The 15,471-nt window shown below is 49.7% G+C and overlaps 1 protein-coding gene across 8 annotated transcripts in view; it reads left to right on the forward strand.

The window, feature by feature from the left end:
- Window positions 1-14,736, forward strand: part of MBD5 (methyl-CpG binding domain protein 5) — a 218,460-nt gene extending 203,724 nt beyond the window's left edge. For 5 of the 8 annotated variants that reach the window (XM_064154746.1, XM_064154763.1, XM_064154767.1 and 2 more), the window contains 3 exons: window positions 3,762-3,874; window positions 9,157-9,232; window positions 14,301-14,736. In XM_064154746.1, the coding sequence (XP_064010816.1) occupies window positions 3,762-3,874; window positions 9,157-9,232; window positions 14,301-14,372 (261 nt within the window). In that variant the 3' untranslated portion in view covers window positions 14,373-14,736. The remainder of the gene's footprint in view (window positions 1-3,761; window positions 3,875-9,156; window positions 9,233-14,300) is intronic. The other 3 variants (XM_064154768.1, XM_064154783.1, XM_064154772.1) reach the window with 2 other exon arrangements.
- Window positions 14,737-15,471: the final 735 nt, after the last annotated feature.

Below are 15,471 nucleotides of genomic sequence, written 5' to 3' on the forward strand. Positions count from 1 at the left end.
ACCAAGGAGAAATCATCTGGAGAACCAAGGAGAAATCACCTGGAAAATCAAGGAGAAATCACCTGCAGAACCAAGGAGAAATCACCTGGAAAATCAAGGAGAAATCACCTGCAGAACCAAGGAGAAATCACTTTGAAACCCAAATGTTCTCCAGGAGTTGTGCACCTTAACACACCCTAAAATGGATGGGAGGAAGCCCTCTATTTTGTGGCTCTCTTGTAAAGTATCTGTGTAGCTCCTGGACTGTAAGATTGGTTTTGCTGTTCTGTTGGGATTTCAGGGTGCTTTGTGTATTCACTGCTCTTCATTTCATACATAATTGGATTTTTTGGGAGAGGTTTTTCAGTTTCCATTGAAAAAAACTTTGGGTGTGAAATGTAATAATGCTTCTGTTTGGAGAGCAGCTGGAATGGGGTTTCCCCAGCAGAAGGCAGCAATGTTGCACCTTTGCTCCCTAATGGACACTTAGGGGGTTTGGCTCTAGACAGATGAAAAGAGGAAGCCAGGAGAAGTGCAGCAGAAATGTGTGAAAAGGAAAGGAGCAAGCCTGAAACCACATCGTGCACTGAGAGGCAGAGGATGAGATTTAAGTGATTCAGTGGAGCAGTAGCCAAAGCAAATCAGCCAAGAGTCATAGAATCAACCAGGCTGGAAGAGACCTCCAAGCTCAGCCAGTCCAACCTAGCACCCAGCCCTGGCAAATCAACCAGACCATGGCACTAAGTGCCCCAGCCAGGCTTGGCTTCAACACCTCCAGGCACGGCAACTCCACCACCTCCCTGGGCAGCCCATTCCAATGCCAATCACTCTCTCTGACAACAACTTCCTCCTAACATCCAGCCTAGACCTGCCCTGGCACAACTTGAGACTCTATCCCCTTCTTCTGGTGCTGGTTGCCTGGCAGAAGAGCCCAACCCCACCTGGCTACAGCCTCCCTTCAGGTAGCTGCAGACAGCAATGAGCTCTGCCCTGAGCCTCCTCTGCTGCAGGCTGCACACCCCCAGCTCCCTCAGCCTCTCCTCACAGGGCTGTGCTCCAGGCCCCTCACCAGCCTCATCACCTTTTTCTATAGGCCTTACACTAGCTGAAGAGGACTACAAGAAAGCTGGGGAGGAACTTTTTAAGGGGGCTTGTAGTGGTAGGATGAGAGGTAATGTGTTGAAGCTTGAGGACTGGAGATTTAGACTGGAGATTAGGAAGAAGTTCTTTCCAGTGAGGTGTTCAAGGCCAGGATGGATGAGGTCTTGAGCAGCCTGGGCTGGTGGGAGGTCTCCCTGCTCCTGGCAGGGGATTAGAAGTGAATAATCTTGAAGGTCCCTTCCAACCCAACCCATTCTGTGATCCTGTGAATGTATGAAAGTAGCAATCTTGCCTCCCTCCAAACACAGCTTTCACCATGAATGATCCTAAGTTCCTAAAGCAGCATCCTTCCCCAATTTCACCATCAGATGCCTGAGGTCAAGATCTGTGGAATGTGCTCTGAGTGTGCCTTGTTTTGAGTCTTACTTCTGGAGACCCCTGACAGCATCTCTCACCCATTAACATTGTCATAGTGTCACCTCTGACAAGCAGCTCCCTCCTGCCTATCAGTCACTTAGTGGCTGAAGGGTTGGCTTTAGAGGCAGTCTGCATTTCACTGCCTTTGCTGGATTGTGTGCAGGCTTAATAAAGGTACAGCTACTGTCTGGGGACAGAGTGGCTGAGAGCAGCCAGGCAGAAAGGTACCTGGGGCTGCTGGTAGAGAGTAGCTGAACAGGAGGCAGCAGTGCCCAGGTGGGCAGCAGAGCCAATGGCATCCTGGGCTGGCTCAGGAGCAGTGTGGCCAGCAGGACAAGGGAGGTTCTTCTGCCCCTGTGCTCAGCACTGCTCAGGCCACAGCTTGAGTGCTGTGTCCAGTTCTGGGCTCCTCCATTCAAGAGAGATGTTGCAGTACTGCAGTGTGTCCACAGGAGGGCGACAAAGCTGGTGAGGGGCCTGGAGCAGAGCCCTGTGAGGAGAGGCTGAGGGAGCTGGGGGTGTGCAGCCTGCAGCAGAGGAGGCTCAGGGCAGAGCTCATTGCTGTCTGCAGCTGCCTGCAGGGAGGCTGTAGCCAGGTGGGGTTGGGCTCTGCTGCCAGGCAGCCAGCAACAGAAGAAGGGGACACAGCCTCAAGCTGTGGTGGGGTAGGTCTAGGCTGGATGTTGTTAGGAAGTTGTTGTCAGAGAGAGTGATTGGCATTGGAATGGGCTGCCCAGGGAGGTGGTGGAGTCACCATCCCTGGAGGTGTTGAAGCCAAGCCTGGCTGGGGCACTTAGTGCCATGGTCAGGTTGATTGGCCAGGGCTGGGTGCTAGGTTGGACTGGCTGAGCTTGGAGGTCTCTTCCAACCTGCTTGATTCTATGGTTCTATGAACTGATTTTCCTGGTGGCAGGATGCAGGCTGTGCTGCTGTTTGTTTTCCTGAAAGGAGCTTTGTGAAGTTGTGCAGAGATAAGAAAGGAGACCAAGCAAAATGGAGCAATGCTGACAACAATAACAAAAAGGAAATCCAGCCCTTCATGTTGTTTGTGTTTGTGTGTTTTAAACACCTTGTTTTGAGAAGCAGGAATCAAAATGATACACAGAGTTGGGTGGATTAATGATTTGAGAATGCAAAGGATGAAACCATATGGATGAGATCATTCATTTGCTTCTTGCTGGCATTGCCTGCACCAGGAGTAACTCATGTCTGTGCAGGGGGTTGTGACAGGATGGCTTCAAAGAGGAGAATTCTGGTTGATTTCAGGAGACCTTACATTTCCAGTTAAAGTACTTCAAGCACCATGCCAGCAGCCCTGTTAAGCACATCCCTGGATTCATCTTGACTCAGCAGATCACTAAAGTCTGTGCTTAAGTACAAAAAATCCCAATTAAAAGACCAATAAAGGCATGGAGTGATGGCTTCAGGGGGAACGGCTTCAAGCTGGAAGAAGCTGGATTTAGATGAGACATTGGGAAGAAATTCTTCCCCAGGAGGGTGGTGAGGCACTGGAACAGGTTGCCCAGAGAAGCTTGGAGGCTCCAAGGCTGGAAGCTCTCCAAGCCAGCCTGGCTGGGGCCTTGAGCAACCTGATCTAGTAGCAAATGATCTTGCCCAAGGCAGAGGGGTTGGAACTGGATGGTCTTTAGGGTCCCTTCCAACCCACACCATCCTATTTATTGTAGAAGATCAGTTGCAACATGCATGTATCAAGCTTGTCATGTGCCCATCCTCTTTTTAAGGCCTTTTAACACTGTCTGGTTCTTCTGACAGGAGGCTGAATCTGGCTGTGCCATCAGCACCAGTTTGTACTGGGCCTTTAGATGCTTTATCCAGAGGTGTGAGGCAATGGGCAACTCTTTTTTGGTGATGGCATCTGTGCAAATGGTCTGCTGTGCAGCAGGGAAGTTGGTATTTTAATGCCTTCCAGGTGGTCCAAGGGGTGTAAAATGCCAGTACAGAGAAGAGGCATCAACAACAGAGTTGATTTTAACACTGTGAAGGCAAACAAGGTGTGGAAAAAAAGTTAACCTCCTCCTTCATTTTGTTTTTGCAAGCATCATGGGTTTGCTTTTCTGTGTTTCTGTTGCTAGTGGTGTGGACATCTGGAGAGATTCTGGTACCTAGATGCACACCTGAGGGGGTGTGCACAGGCAGAGGTGAATTGTTCTTAGCTGGGTAGTGTGGTGTGGCTGCAGTGCAAATTAGGCTCCATCCTAATGCATGTTTAGCAGTAAAGTAAAAGCAGTGTTTAATAATTGCAGGTCTGGGTAATGTGGTTTGGTGTTCATACCTTCACTCAGGTGGAGCCAGAGAAGTTGAAGACACTAACAGAAGGTCTAGAAGCTTACAACCGAGCCAGGAAAAGGAACAGAAAGTAAGTAGCTGCTCATTTATTTCCTAGCACAAGGGAATAGTTGGATTCCTTTCCTTCCTGGGGCTCCCCTTTTGGGCAGCTGAGCAGATCCACCAGACTGAAGAGTTCATTTCCCCCATCCCTTGTGTGATAATCACTCCAGATCTTTGATATCTGCATTTGTATTGCCTCTTCTGGTATTTACAGGAGCCTTTGTGAAATGTCAGCCTCCTTGCTTGAGCTTTCTTCAGCTTGTAGGATACCTAATTTACAGGGAAAAAACCCCACCAAACCCAAAACAGGTTCTTGCATCAGAACTAGTCTGACCAACTAACACTTCTCACCAAGGTCTGCTCTTCTTGGCTTTAAACTGCAGAGGGGAGATTTAAACTGGATGTTAGGAAGGAGGCCACCCAGATGCTCAGAGTTCTGTTCTGAGGGCAGGCTACAAAAGTTGGGGCTCTGCAGCCTGGAGAAGGCTTTGAGGAGACCTTGGAGTGGCCTTCCAGTATCTGAAGGGCTGGGGAGGGACTATTGACAAGGTCTTGCAATGGCAGGATGAGGAGGAATGGGTTTGAACTGGCAGAGAGGAGATTTAATCTGGGTGTTAGGCAGAAGTTGTTTGCAGTGAGGGTGGTGAGACACTGGCACAGGTTGCCCAGGGAGGTGGTGGAGCACAGAAGCACAGAATATGATCAAAGATCACATTCTGTAATTCTGTCCTCCACAACCTCCCTGGAGGTGTTCAAGGCCAGGTTGGATGAGGCCTTGAGCAACCTGTTCTAGTGGGAGATGTCCCTGCCTATGGCAAGGGGTTGGAACTGGCTGAGCTTTGAGGTCATTTCCAACCTAACCTATTCTATGATTCTTCTCTCAGCCTTCTCCCTCTGACAGCTGCTGCTGCTGCAGGCAGAGTGCAGGTTTGCTCAGCTGAACTCAGTTGATTACCCAGTGCTGAAAAGTGCTGTAGAGCTGGTGAGGTCTGGCTGTGCTGAAGCACACAAGGAGCTGTCTGCAGAGCTCTCCTCATGCTCTGTCAGACATAGAATCAAACAGGTTGGAAGAGACCTCCAAGCTCAGCCAGTCCAACCTAGCACCCAGCCCTATCCAGTCAACCAGACCATGGCACTAAGTGCCTCATCCAGGCTGTTGGGGTTGTCTTGCATTTCAGCTTTTGTTTACAAACAGCTGTGGGTAGAAAAAGTGTGACAGAGTCAATGCTGGGCTTAAACAAACAGACTAAAATCATTAAGATCAGAAAATACCCCCAAGATCATAGAGCCCCCCAACATAGTTGACCAAAACCTCTGAGCAGCTAGAGAAGGATAGAGGCTTAGAAACTGTGCTCTGGTGGGGTCTGTTGTGGGATGCTGTTGCTGATCTGCTGCTGCAGTGAGAATTTGTGCCTTCAGTTCTGTGTGAGAATTCCAAGTCAGCTCACACTGCTTGTCTCTAGCACAGTAAACACAGGCCTGAAGGAATGAAATCATTCTTTGTCTCCAGCTCCTTTTAAGGCCTAAGCTGTTCTTCTATTTATAAGTCACAGGGCGCTCCAGAGAAATAGTTTGTGGTGCCAGTGAGGCAGTGCTGGTGGCTGGGTTTGTTTCCAAGATCACCCTCAGATTGTCTCACTGGACTCTTCAGGCTGTGTGGTGAGAGAATCAGTGGGGTTTTGGCAGCTCCCCACTTGTTTGCTTGTCACCCTGCAGTGAAATACATGAGTGAGGTGGCACCAGGAGCAAAGCTGAAATGAACCCAGCAGTTGCCCAGAAATTGCCACCTTCTGTTTTGCATTTGTGTGTGTAGCAGGCTGCAAGGTTGCTCTGCTGTCCCCCTGACTCCAGGAGCCTTGCTTTCTGCCCTCTTTGGCTCTGCCCCATGGCTTTCCATAAAGAGTCATGGAATTGTCTGGGTTGGAAGAGACCTGTGAGGTCATCTGGTCCAGGCTTTAACTGAGCGCTGCCAGGCCACCGCTGAACCATGGCCCTCAGCACCACATCTCCACAGCTTTTCAGTCCCTCCAGGGATGGGGACTCCACCACTGCTCTGGGCAGCCTCTTCAACCCTTCCAGGAAAGAAATTGTTCCTCCTGTTCAGCCTAAACTCCCCCTGGCACAACGTGAGGCCCTTTTCTCCTGTCCTAAGTCGAACAGTAACTTCTGTGAGGTGCCCCCTGTTGGACCTGTGCCATGTTCAAAGTGGAACAGGACTCCAGTAAGCAAAGAACTAAGGCAGCTCTTCCACCACCTTTCCAGCTTCCTGCTCAGCTCGGTGCCCATCCTGACACAGTCTGATTTTCACTGTCTTAGATATGAGCTGAGTAGTGCCTTGCCCCATAGCACCAAGCCTAGCAAGGTGGTGCACCCAGATGGCCCTGCTGGTGCTGCCCAGAGGCAAAAAGTGCAGGTGAGCTCTGGGTTATGTCCAGTTTGGGAGTGAACTTCAACTCAACACATGCTCTGACACAGGTTGGTACACTTTCCATGGACCCTAGTAGGGAGAAGGATTGTGCCAGAAGCTGTCAGCAGTGTTGTCAGTTACTGAGCTATCTCCTTACAAATTGAGTCATCTTATCTTGATAGCAGCTTACATTGCCACTACTCAGGCTTCTGTTCATCATCTCTAAGATCTCAGGGGGCTTCACTTGCCCAAGGTACAGAACTTAAACTTGTTCTTCCTGCAAGCAGCCAAGTTCACGCAGTTCCAAACCCCAGGTGGGCAGGAGAAGGTTTGTGTCCATGAGAAGGTTTGTGTCAGTTGATCTTACAGGCTCTTTGGTTGCTTTAAAGACCATCAGGATACATAGTTCTGAGGTTATCATAGAATCACACAAAGGTTTGGGTTGGAAGGGACCTTAAAGATTGTCTAGTCCCCCATCCTGCCGTGGGCAAGGACACTTCCCACCAGACCAGGCTGCTTAAAGCCCTCTCCAGCCTGACCTTGAACACTTCCAGGGAGAGGGCATCCCTGGCAACCTTTTCCAGTGTCTCACTAATCTTGTGGTGAAGACTTTCTTCCTTCTCTCTTATCTGAATCTACCTTATTTCAGTATGAAACCATCCCACTTCTATCACTCCACTTTCTGACCAAGAGTCCCTCTCCACCTTTCCTGTAAGCCCCCTTGAAGTTCTAGAAGGCTGCAGTGAGGTCTCCCAAGCTGCACAAAGCCTCTTTACCACTGCTCATCTCTTCAGAGCCCTGGTTGAAGTCGAGCAGCTTCCTCTGTGGATGAAGGCCTGGTGCCCTTGAGTGCAGTCAGGGCAGTGAGGGTTCTGAGCAGTTCCTGGCCAGGTACAGTGCAGGTGACTAGTGGGGAGTGGTGGCAGGGAATGTCTTACTTGAATAACAATGAACAGCCCCCCCGAGCTGCTGTCTGTGATCTCCCAGCTGTGCCCATGGGGATGGGAATCCTTGTGCTGAAGCAGGGGGTTGGAATTCCTGCAGAGCACTGCTCCTTGGATAATTCATCAGGGCTGCTTCTTGTCACTCTCCTGCCAATGCTGCTAGCTGCTGCAAATCTTTTAAGTCCCAGGGAGGAAGATCCCAGCTGACACTGTGAGCTTGCTTCCTGAGAAGGGAAGATTTGTTTAGGAAGTGTCTCCTGTCAGGGGGCAGCCCTCTTGACCCAACCATCCGTGCCAGCTTGAGACAAGCTGTGCTCTCACCTGTCTCTGCCACCATCTCCCCTCCTAGTGCAGATGGCTGTCATCTTCCTCCCTCATTTCTGCCTTTCCAAGGCAGGGATAACAGGACTTCCTGAGGAGAGTGTGATGGGTGCTCCTAGTAAATCATAGACTGTCAGGGGCTGGATGGGGCTGTGAAAGATCATCTGGTCCAGCCCCCCTGCCAGAGCAGGATCACCCAGAGCAGATCACACTGGAATGCATCCAGACAGTTCCTGAATATCTCCAGAGAGGGATACTCCACAACCCCCCTGGGCAGCCTGTTCCAGGGCTCTGTCACCCTGACAGGGAAAAAATTCTTCCTCAGGTTCACATGGAACCTCCTAAGCCTCTCATTTCCAGGCTGCTCACTCTCCCACCTCAAATTCAGCTGTCTCTCATCATGTTCACTACTCTCCTAAGTGGAGCTGCTCAGTTGAAGTCATGGATGAACCAAAAAAGAACTTTTAAGTGCAGATCCTCAGGAAGCTGTCAATAAACAATGGGAATCTGCTCAAGTATTATTTGGTAGCTTGAAACTCCAGTGTGTGAACACAGAGCCCCAGCAGTGTGAGCTGTCAGGCAGAGTGTAGTATTCAAGTGGGAGACCTCTTTAAAGAAGAGCTAAGACTTAAAACTCTCACTGCAGTCAGATGTGTGTGGAGGTGCCCAGTGACTTTTGGGTTGGAAAAAGTCAGTGCCTGCTCCAGGCTGCCCAGGGCAGTGGTGGAGTCCCCATCCCTGGAGGGGTTTCAAAGCTCTATAGATGGATGTGGTGCTGAGGGCCATGGTTGAGTGGTGAGCTGGCAGTGCTGGGTTCGTGGTCAGCCTGGCTGATCTCAAAGGTCTCTTTCAACCTAAACAATTCTATGATTCTGCTGTGATTCTGATTCTAAGAAAGTCTTCTCCTTGCCTGTATCAGAGCCCTTGGCTTGCAGCTCATGCACTGGTGTTTCAGGAGAGCAGTGTGTATAGTTCTTCACAGAAGGATAACTCAGATCAAGAGGCTGGAGCATCTCTGAGGAGCAAAGGCTGAGAGCCCTGGGGCTGTGGAGCCTGCAGAAGAGCAACCCCAGAGGGGATCTGATCAGTGCTCAGCAAGAGATAGAGGGCTTGTTGGGGGCAAGAGGCTGGGGCCAGACTCTTGTCAGTGGTGCCCAGTGACAGGACAAGGGGCAATGGGCACAAACTGGAAGCCAGGAGATTCCATCTGAAGATGAGGAGAAAGTTATTTGTTGTGAGGGTGCTGGAGGCCTGGAGCAGGCTGCCCAGAGAGGTGGAGCCTCTTTTTCTGGAGAGCTTCCAAACATAGAGTAGCTGGAGGACTCCTCTTGTCCTCATGAAAACCCACGGGGGTCATGGTTTGGACAAAAGATGGCCCAGAATGCTGTGTTGCCATGAAGTGCTCCCCTGGTTACTCCTGAGTGCAGCCCATCCTGTGGATGTTGTAACTAACCTTTAATTGTGGCTCTGCAGTGACACCACCAGCCTTTAGTTTGCATCATGCTCTCTCTCTAGGTCTGGTCTTGCTGTCTGTGCCAGAAGCTCAGCTCTCAGTAGGTTATGTCCAAAGAGTTCATCTGTTAATCATTAATGAAGTTTCATTTTCTCTTACTAATGATGTTAATTTTCTCTTCCCAGAAGTGGAAAGCTAAATAACCATTTAGAAGCTGCTATACACGAGGCCATGAGTGAACTAGACAAAATGTCTGGGAATGTAAGTTCCTTTTCACCTCAGCAATTACCTTCTCCTTTTCCTCTGTCTCCTCCCTGTGTGTCAGTTGAAATGCTGCTTCGAGTTGCTTTCTAACATGTGTTTTGGTTTCACTTACTTGATGCAATGTGGAATTTTCATCATTAAAACCCATTTGCAAATACCTGATCACTGAGAAAGGAGAAAAAGATGAAGAGCTTTAGTTGTGTGATTGGGTGGTTGTTTTTTTTTCCCTGAAAGAGATCCCTGGATGTAGTTGTACCTGCTAGGATTTGGCTCAGTTGCAGCCCTGCTGGTATTTCTGCCTAGTGAGACACAACCAGGCTTGTTTGTTTTGCAGTTTGAGTAGCAGGTTGTTTGAAACCACATTTTAAAAGCATCACTCTTTGGAGTGGGAAACTCTTTGTAGAAAGTCTTCCTCAGGTGAACTGAAAGATACTGTCATGAAAGGTAAGTTTTAATCAAACAGAAGAGTGTTCCTAATCCCAAATCATTCCTGCTCCAGTAATTACACTGGTGCTGTGTAAGCCCAAGATCTCTCTCATGCAGCCTTTGGTCTTCCTGTTTAAATTGTTTTCAGTTTCATGGTAGCACAGTTAGAAATACAGGATTTGCAGAGGGATGTGGCCAGGCTGGATGGGTGGGCAGAGGCCAATGGGATGAGACTGAACAAGGCCAAGTGCAGGGTTTTGCTCTTTGGCCACAACAACTCCAAGCAACACTACAGGCTGGGGACAGAGTGGCTGAGAGCATCCAGGCAGAGAGGGACCTGGAGGTGCTGGTAGAGAGGAGCTGAAGATGAAGCAGCAGTGTGCCCAGGTGGGCAGCAGAGCCAATGTCATCCTGGGCTGGCTCAGGAGCAGTGTGGGCAGCAGGACAAGGGAGGTTCTTCTGCCCCTGTGCTCAGCACTGCTCAGGCCACACCTTGAGTGCTGTGTCCAGTTCTGGCTCCTCCATTCAAGAGAGATGTTGAGGTGCTGGAAGGTGTCCACAGGAGGGCGACAAAGCTGGTGAGGGGCCTGGAGCACAGCCCTGTGAGGAGAGGCTGAGGGAGCTGGGGGTGTGCAGCCTGCAGAAGAGGAGGCTCAGGGCAGAGCTCATTGCTGCCTGCAACTACCTGAAGGGAGGCTGTAGCCAGGTGGAGTTGGTCTCTTCTGCCAGGCCAGCAGCAACAGAAGAAGGGGACACAGTCTGATGTTGTGGCAGGGCAGGTCTAGGCTGGATGTTGCTAGGAAGTTGTTGTCAGAGAGAGTGATTGGCATTGGAATGGGCTGCCCAGGGAGGTGGTGGAGTCTCTGTGGCTGGAGGTGTTGAAGCCAAGCCTGGCTGGGGCACTTAGTGCCATGGTCTGGTTGATTGTGTAGGGCTGGGTGCTAGGTTGTGTTGGCTGAGCTTGGAGGTCTCTTCCAGCCTGCTTGATTCTGTGATTCTTTGTCACAGCACATCTGACCTGTGTGTCTTAGCATGGCTTAGTGTTTAAATGATTAATTATCAAAGGTTTGGACACAGGTTTAAAAAAGCCTTTTTCCTGCTACTGAGTGCTGAGTACTGCAGATGTTTGTATTTGGGAGCAGTGATAAAACTTGAGGGGAGCTTCTGGAATCTATAGAAGGAAATTTGGCAGAGAACTGATTTTAGAACCACCAAAAATTATTAAATAGGTTACTCAGTAGCTTTTAATGGCTGCTGTAAGCAGAACCAAAAGCAAAGCTTTTGTTTAAAGGCCTGGATTGTGCCACCTGAGGCTCAGTGTATTCCAGGTGGATAACAAGTTATGCATGGCCCTGCAATGCGCTCTTGTGGCCAAGAGGGCCAGTGGGATCCTGGGGTGCATTAAGCAGAGTGTGACCAGCAGATTAAAGGAGGTTCTCCTCCCCCTCTACTCTGCCCTGGTGAGACCTCATCTGGAGCACTGCCTTCAGTTCTGGACTCCCCAGTTGAAGAGGGTCAGGAATCTGCTGGAGAGAGTCCAGCGGAGGGCTACGAGGATGCTGAGGGGACTGGAGCGCTGCCTGATGAGGGGCTGAGTGCCCTGGGGCTGTTTAGTCTGGAGAATAGAAGACTGAGAGGGGATTCAATCAGTGTTTATCAATATCTGAGGTCTGGGGGTCAGGAGAGTGGGGACAGGCTCTGCTCACTGCTCCCTGGGATAGGACAAGGAGCAATGGATGGAAGCTGCAGCACAGGAGGTTCCAGCTCAACACAAGGGGGAACTTCTTTCCTGTAAGGGTCCCAGAGCCCTGGCACAGGCTGCCCAGAGAGGCTGTGGAGTCTCCTGCTCTGGAGCCTTTCCATGCCTGTCTGGCTGTGTTCCTGTGTGCCCTGAGCTAGATTGCGTGGCCCTGCTCTGGCAGGGGGGTTGGACTCGATGATCTCTTTGGGTCCCTTCCAACCCCTGCCATCCTGTGAGCCTGTGTAAAACGCCCGTGAAAAGCAGGCTCCGATCATGGGTCTGTCACAAGTGAAACTGGGATGTGTCTGGCACACAGAGCTGCTGTGTGGGCTACTCCACCACTCACCTGCGTGGATTGGACCATCCTGCTCATCCCTTTTGCTCATTTGCAAGCCCAGTAGCACTAAGACCTGCGTGCTGTGTGCACTTGAACTGGGATGGAGTGGCCGAGGGGCAGCTGCTGCCACGGGGCTTGCTGATGTGGTTGTTGGATGCGTCCCTGCATGTCAGTGCATCCTCTTGATTCAGAGTCTCGGTCACAAACCGTGTGGTCAGGCTTTAGTTCCTGCACCACGCTGGTTCCTAGAAGCACTCCTGGAGTCAGCATCGCCCTGTTTCGTGACTTGGCGTTTTTCTCAGCTACTGCTGCTCGGGCATCGGCCCCTTGCCAATCAAAAGCAGAGGCAGTCGAGCCCGTTAGCTCCCGCAGCTCTTGGTGAGAGCCAAGAGACGTGTAATAAACACTGGGGGGATCCAGGCAGGACCCGAGGAAAGCCTGGCTGCTGCTGGCTGAGTGCTGCCGGGAGCTGCAGAGGCTCTCCCCAGCTCCACAGCTCTCAGCTGCCGACAGATGGTGGTGGCACCCTGCGCCTTCCCGCGCTGCTGGCGCCGTTGCCGAGCAGCCAGCGGTGAAAAGCTGTTTCACACTCCAGTTAGCCCGGCCTTTAGCTGCAAATTGAATAGTTCCTTTTAATTATTACACCAAGACAGAGCTTGCTAAACACAGCCCCTTCCTGAATAGTGCCACCGCAGACCTGCCGCTGGCCGCCCCTGCCTTCCTCTCTTAGCACTCTCTCACCACCCCCTCCTTCTCTCTGGCTCCTGCCACGATGAGCTGTAAAGGTTTGTCTCCAGCAATTCGACAGAATGGCACTTTGGGTTCGGTTCCTCAGGATGCACTTTGGGTTCAGTTCTTCAGGATGCAGTTTGGGTTCAGTTCTTCAGGATGCAGTTTGGGTTCAGTTCCTCAGGATGCAGTTTGGGTTCGGTTCCTCAGGATGCACTTTGGGTTTGGTTCCTCAGGATGCACTTTGGGTTTGGTTCCTCAGGATGCACTTTGGGTTTGGTTCCTCAGGATGCAGTTTGGGTTCAGTTCTTCAGGATGCAGTTTGAGTTCGGTTCCTCAGGATGCAGTTTGGGTTCGGTTCCTCAGGATGCAGTTTGGGTTCGGTTCCTCAGGATGCAGTTTGGGATCTGTTCCTCAGGATGCAGTTTGGGTTCAGTTCCTCAGAATGCAATTTGGGATCTGTTCCTCAGGATGCAATTTGGGTTCTGTTCCTCAGGATGCAGTTTGGGTTCTGTTCCTCAGGATGCAGTTTGGGTTCAGTTCCCCATGATGCACTTTCACAGTTTCTATAACTGGTTCCTTTTCGTACATCCATAGAATGGTTTGGAAGGAACCTTATAGGTCATCTCAGTCCAACTGCTCTGCTGTTGACAGGGACATTTCCCACTAGCCCAGGCTGCTCAAGGTTTCATCCAGCCTGGTCTTCAACACCTCCAGGGTGGGAGCATCCACAGCCTCCTTGGGCAACCTGCCCCAGTGTCTCACCACCCTCATTGTAAAGATTTCTTCCTCATCTCCAGTCTAAGTCTCCCCTCGTTCAGCTTCAATCCATTCCCCTTTTTCTACCCCTAGAAGCCCTTGTAAAAAGTCCCTTCCCAGCTTTCTCCAGGATAGAAGAGCATTGGGATACACAGGCTGCAGCATCAACCTTTCCCTCTCCTGTGCTTTAAAGTTCACAGGATCACAGGATGTCAGGGGTTGGAAGGGATGATCTTGGAGGTCTCTTCCAACCTGGTTGATTCTATGATTCAAAGAGATCATTGAGTCCAACCCCCCTGCCAGAACAGGAGTTCTTGGAGTTCCTTTTAATGCAGGCTTCCAGGTAGTCAGGAGGTAATAAGAAGCATTTCCTAATGGAACAGACTGCCCAGGGAGGTGGTGAAGTCCCCATCCTTGGAGGTGGTCAAGAAACCTGTGGCCATGGCACTTTGTGAGATCATTTAATGGCCATGGTGGTGTTGGGTTGGTGGTTGGACTTGATGGTCTTGGAGGTCTTTTCCAAGCAAACCAATTCTACAATCAGAGGGCTGGAGCTGCTCTGCTGTGAGGAGAGACTGGGGGAGTTGGGGCTGTTCAGTCTGGAGAGGAAAAGGCTCCCAGGTGACCTCATTGTGGCCTTTCTTAAAGGAGTCTAAAAGAAAGCTGGGGAGGGACTTCTTAGAATGTCAGGTAGTGATAGGAGTGGGGGGATTGGAACCAAGCTAGAAATGGGTAGATTCAGACTGAATGTTAGGAAGAAGTTGTTCAGCATGAGGGTGGTGAGAGCCTGGAAGGGGTTGCCCAGGGAGGTGGTTGAGACCCCATCCCTGGAGGTGTTTAAGGCCAGGCTGGATGAGTCTGTGGCCAGCCTGATGTAGTGTGAGGAGTCCCTGCCCACAGCAGGAGGGTTGGAACTGACTGATCCTTGTGGTCCCTTCCAACCCTGACTGATTCTACAACTCTGACACCTCAGCCATCCTCCTGGTTTTACTGCCTGGTTACTTCCACCAATCCATCTTTATTTTTTTCTTTCACTAACTTCTACCTATGCTTTATTCTTTTTTTTTTTTTAGGTCCACCAAATCCCCCAGGGAGACAGACAAGTGAAGCCTCCAAAACCCAAGAGGAGGAAGATCTCTAGATAACATTGAATGTCTTTGTTACTGGTCCAGTGCTTATCAAACTGAACGTGCACATCAAGTCTATCTGTAGGTATTGATATAGGTGTGGGTATATCAATATTTATGTGAAGACAGCAGGGGTGCTCCACGGATTTCCAGTGATCAAGAGGGGTTTCTTTTTTTTAGTGGTTGTTGGATAAGCCAATCAGAAATCTGGAGAGGTTGCAGTAACAATTTGTCAGATGATTATTATTATTATTAATATTATTATTATTATTATTAAATTTTGTTTTGTTTCTGTTTTGTTTTTTTTTTTTTCTATAATACTAAAATTGTGATTATAAGAAATAGTCCCAAATGGTTTTTTTTGTTTGGGGTTTTTTTTTTTTTTTTGTTTGGGTTTTTTTTTTTGTTGTTGGGTTTTTTTTTTTGTTCTTTTTTTTTCTCCTTGTGTACATAGCTAATACAGAATTTCATGGTGATAATGGAAATGTAAATATTGTACAAAATTGTCATGTACAAGCGTACCTAATGCACACTTTATCTTTTATTGTACAAAAAAAAACAAAAAGAAAAGAAAAGAAAAAAAAAAAGAAAGAGAAAAAAAAAAAAACAAAGGAAAAAAAAATGATGATGACAACAACAGCAAACAAACAAAAAAAAATAGTGTACAAAATTCTTTGGTTTCTATTGAGTACACACCCAAGAGACTACCAGTGTAAAGTGATAAATAAAAATACAGCCTAAATGCTTTTCTATGATAATGTAAAAGATGCTGGTTTTGTATTTAACAAGCAGCCAGGAGGCAGTGGTTCTGTAGTACCTGAGCTCTGACGTGACCCTTCGCGCCGCCCAGCGCTCCTCAGTCCTGGGGCCTGCCTGGGTGTTGGCTCCAGCTCAGCTCTCTGCCTGGGTGTCAACTCCAGCTCTCTGCCTGGGTGTCGACTCCAGTTCAGCTCTCTGCCTGGGTGTCGACTCCAGCTCAGCTCTCTGCCTGGGTGTCAACTCCAGCTCTCTGCCTGGGTGTCGACTCCAGTTCAGCTCTCTGCCTGGGTGTCGACTCCAGTTCAGCTCTCTGCCTGGGTGTCGACTCCAGTTCAGCTCTCTGCCTGGGTGTCGACTC

Source organism: Pogoniulus pusillus, chromosome 2 (genome assembly GCF_015220805.1).
Source record: "Pogoniulus pusillus isolate bPogPus1 chromosome 2, bPogPus1.pri, whole genome shotgun sequence".
NCBI lineage: Eukaryota > Metazoa > Chordata > Aves > Piciformes > Lybiidae > Pogoniulus > Pogoniulus pusillus.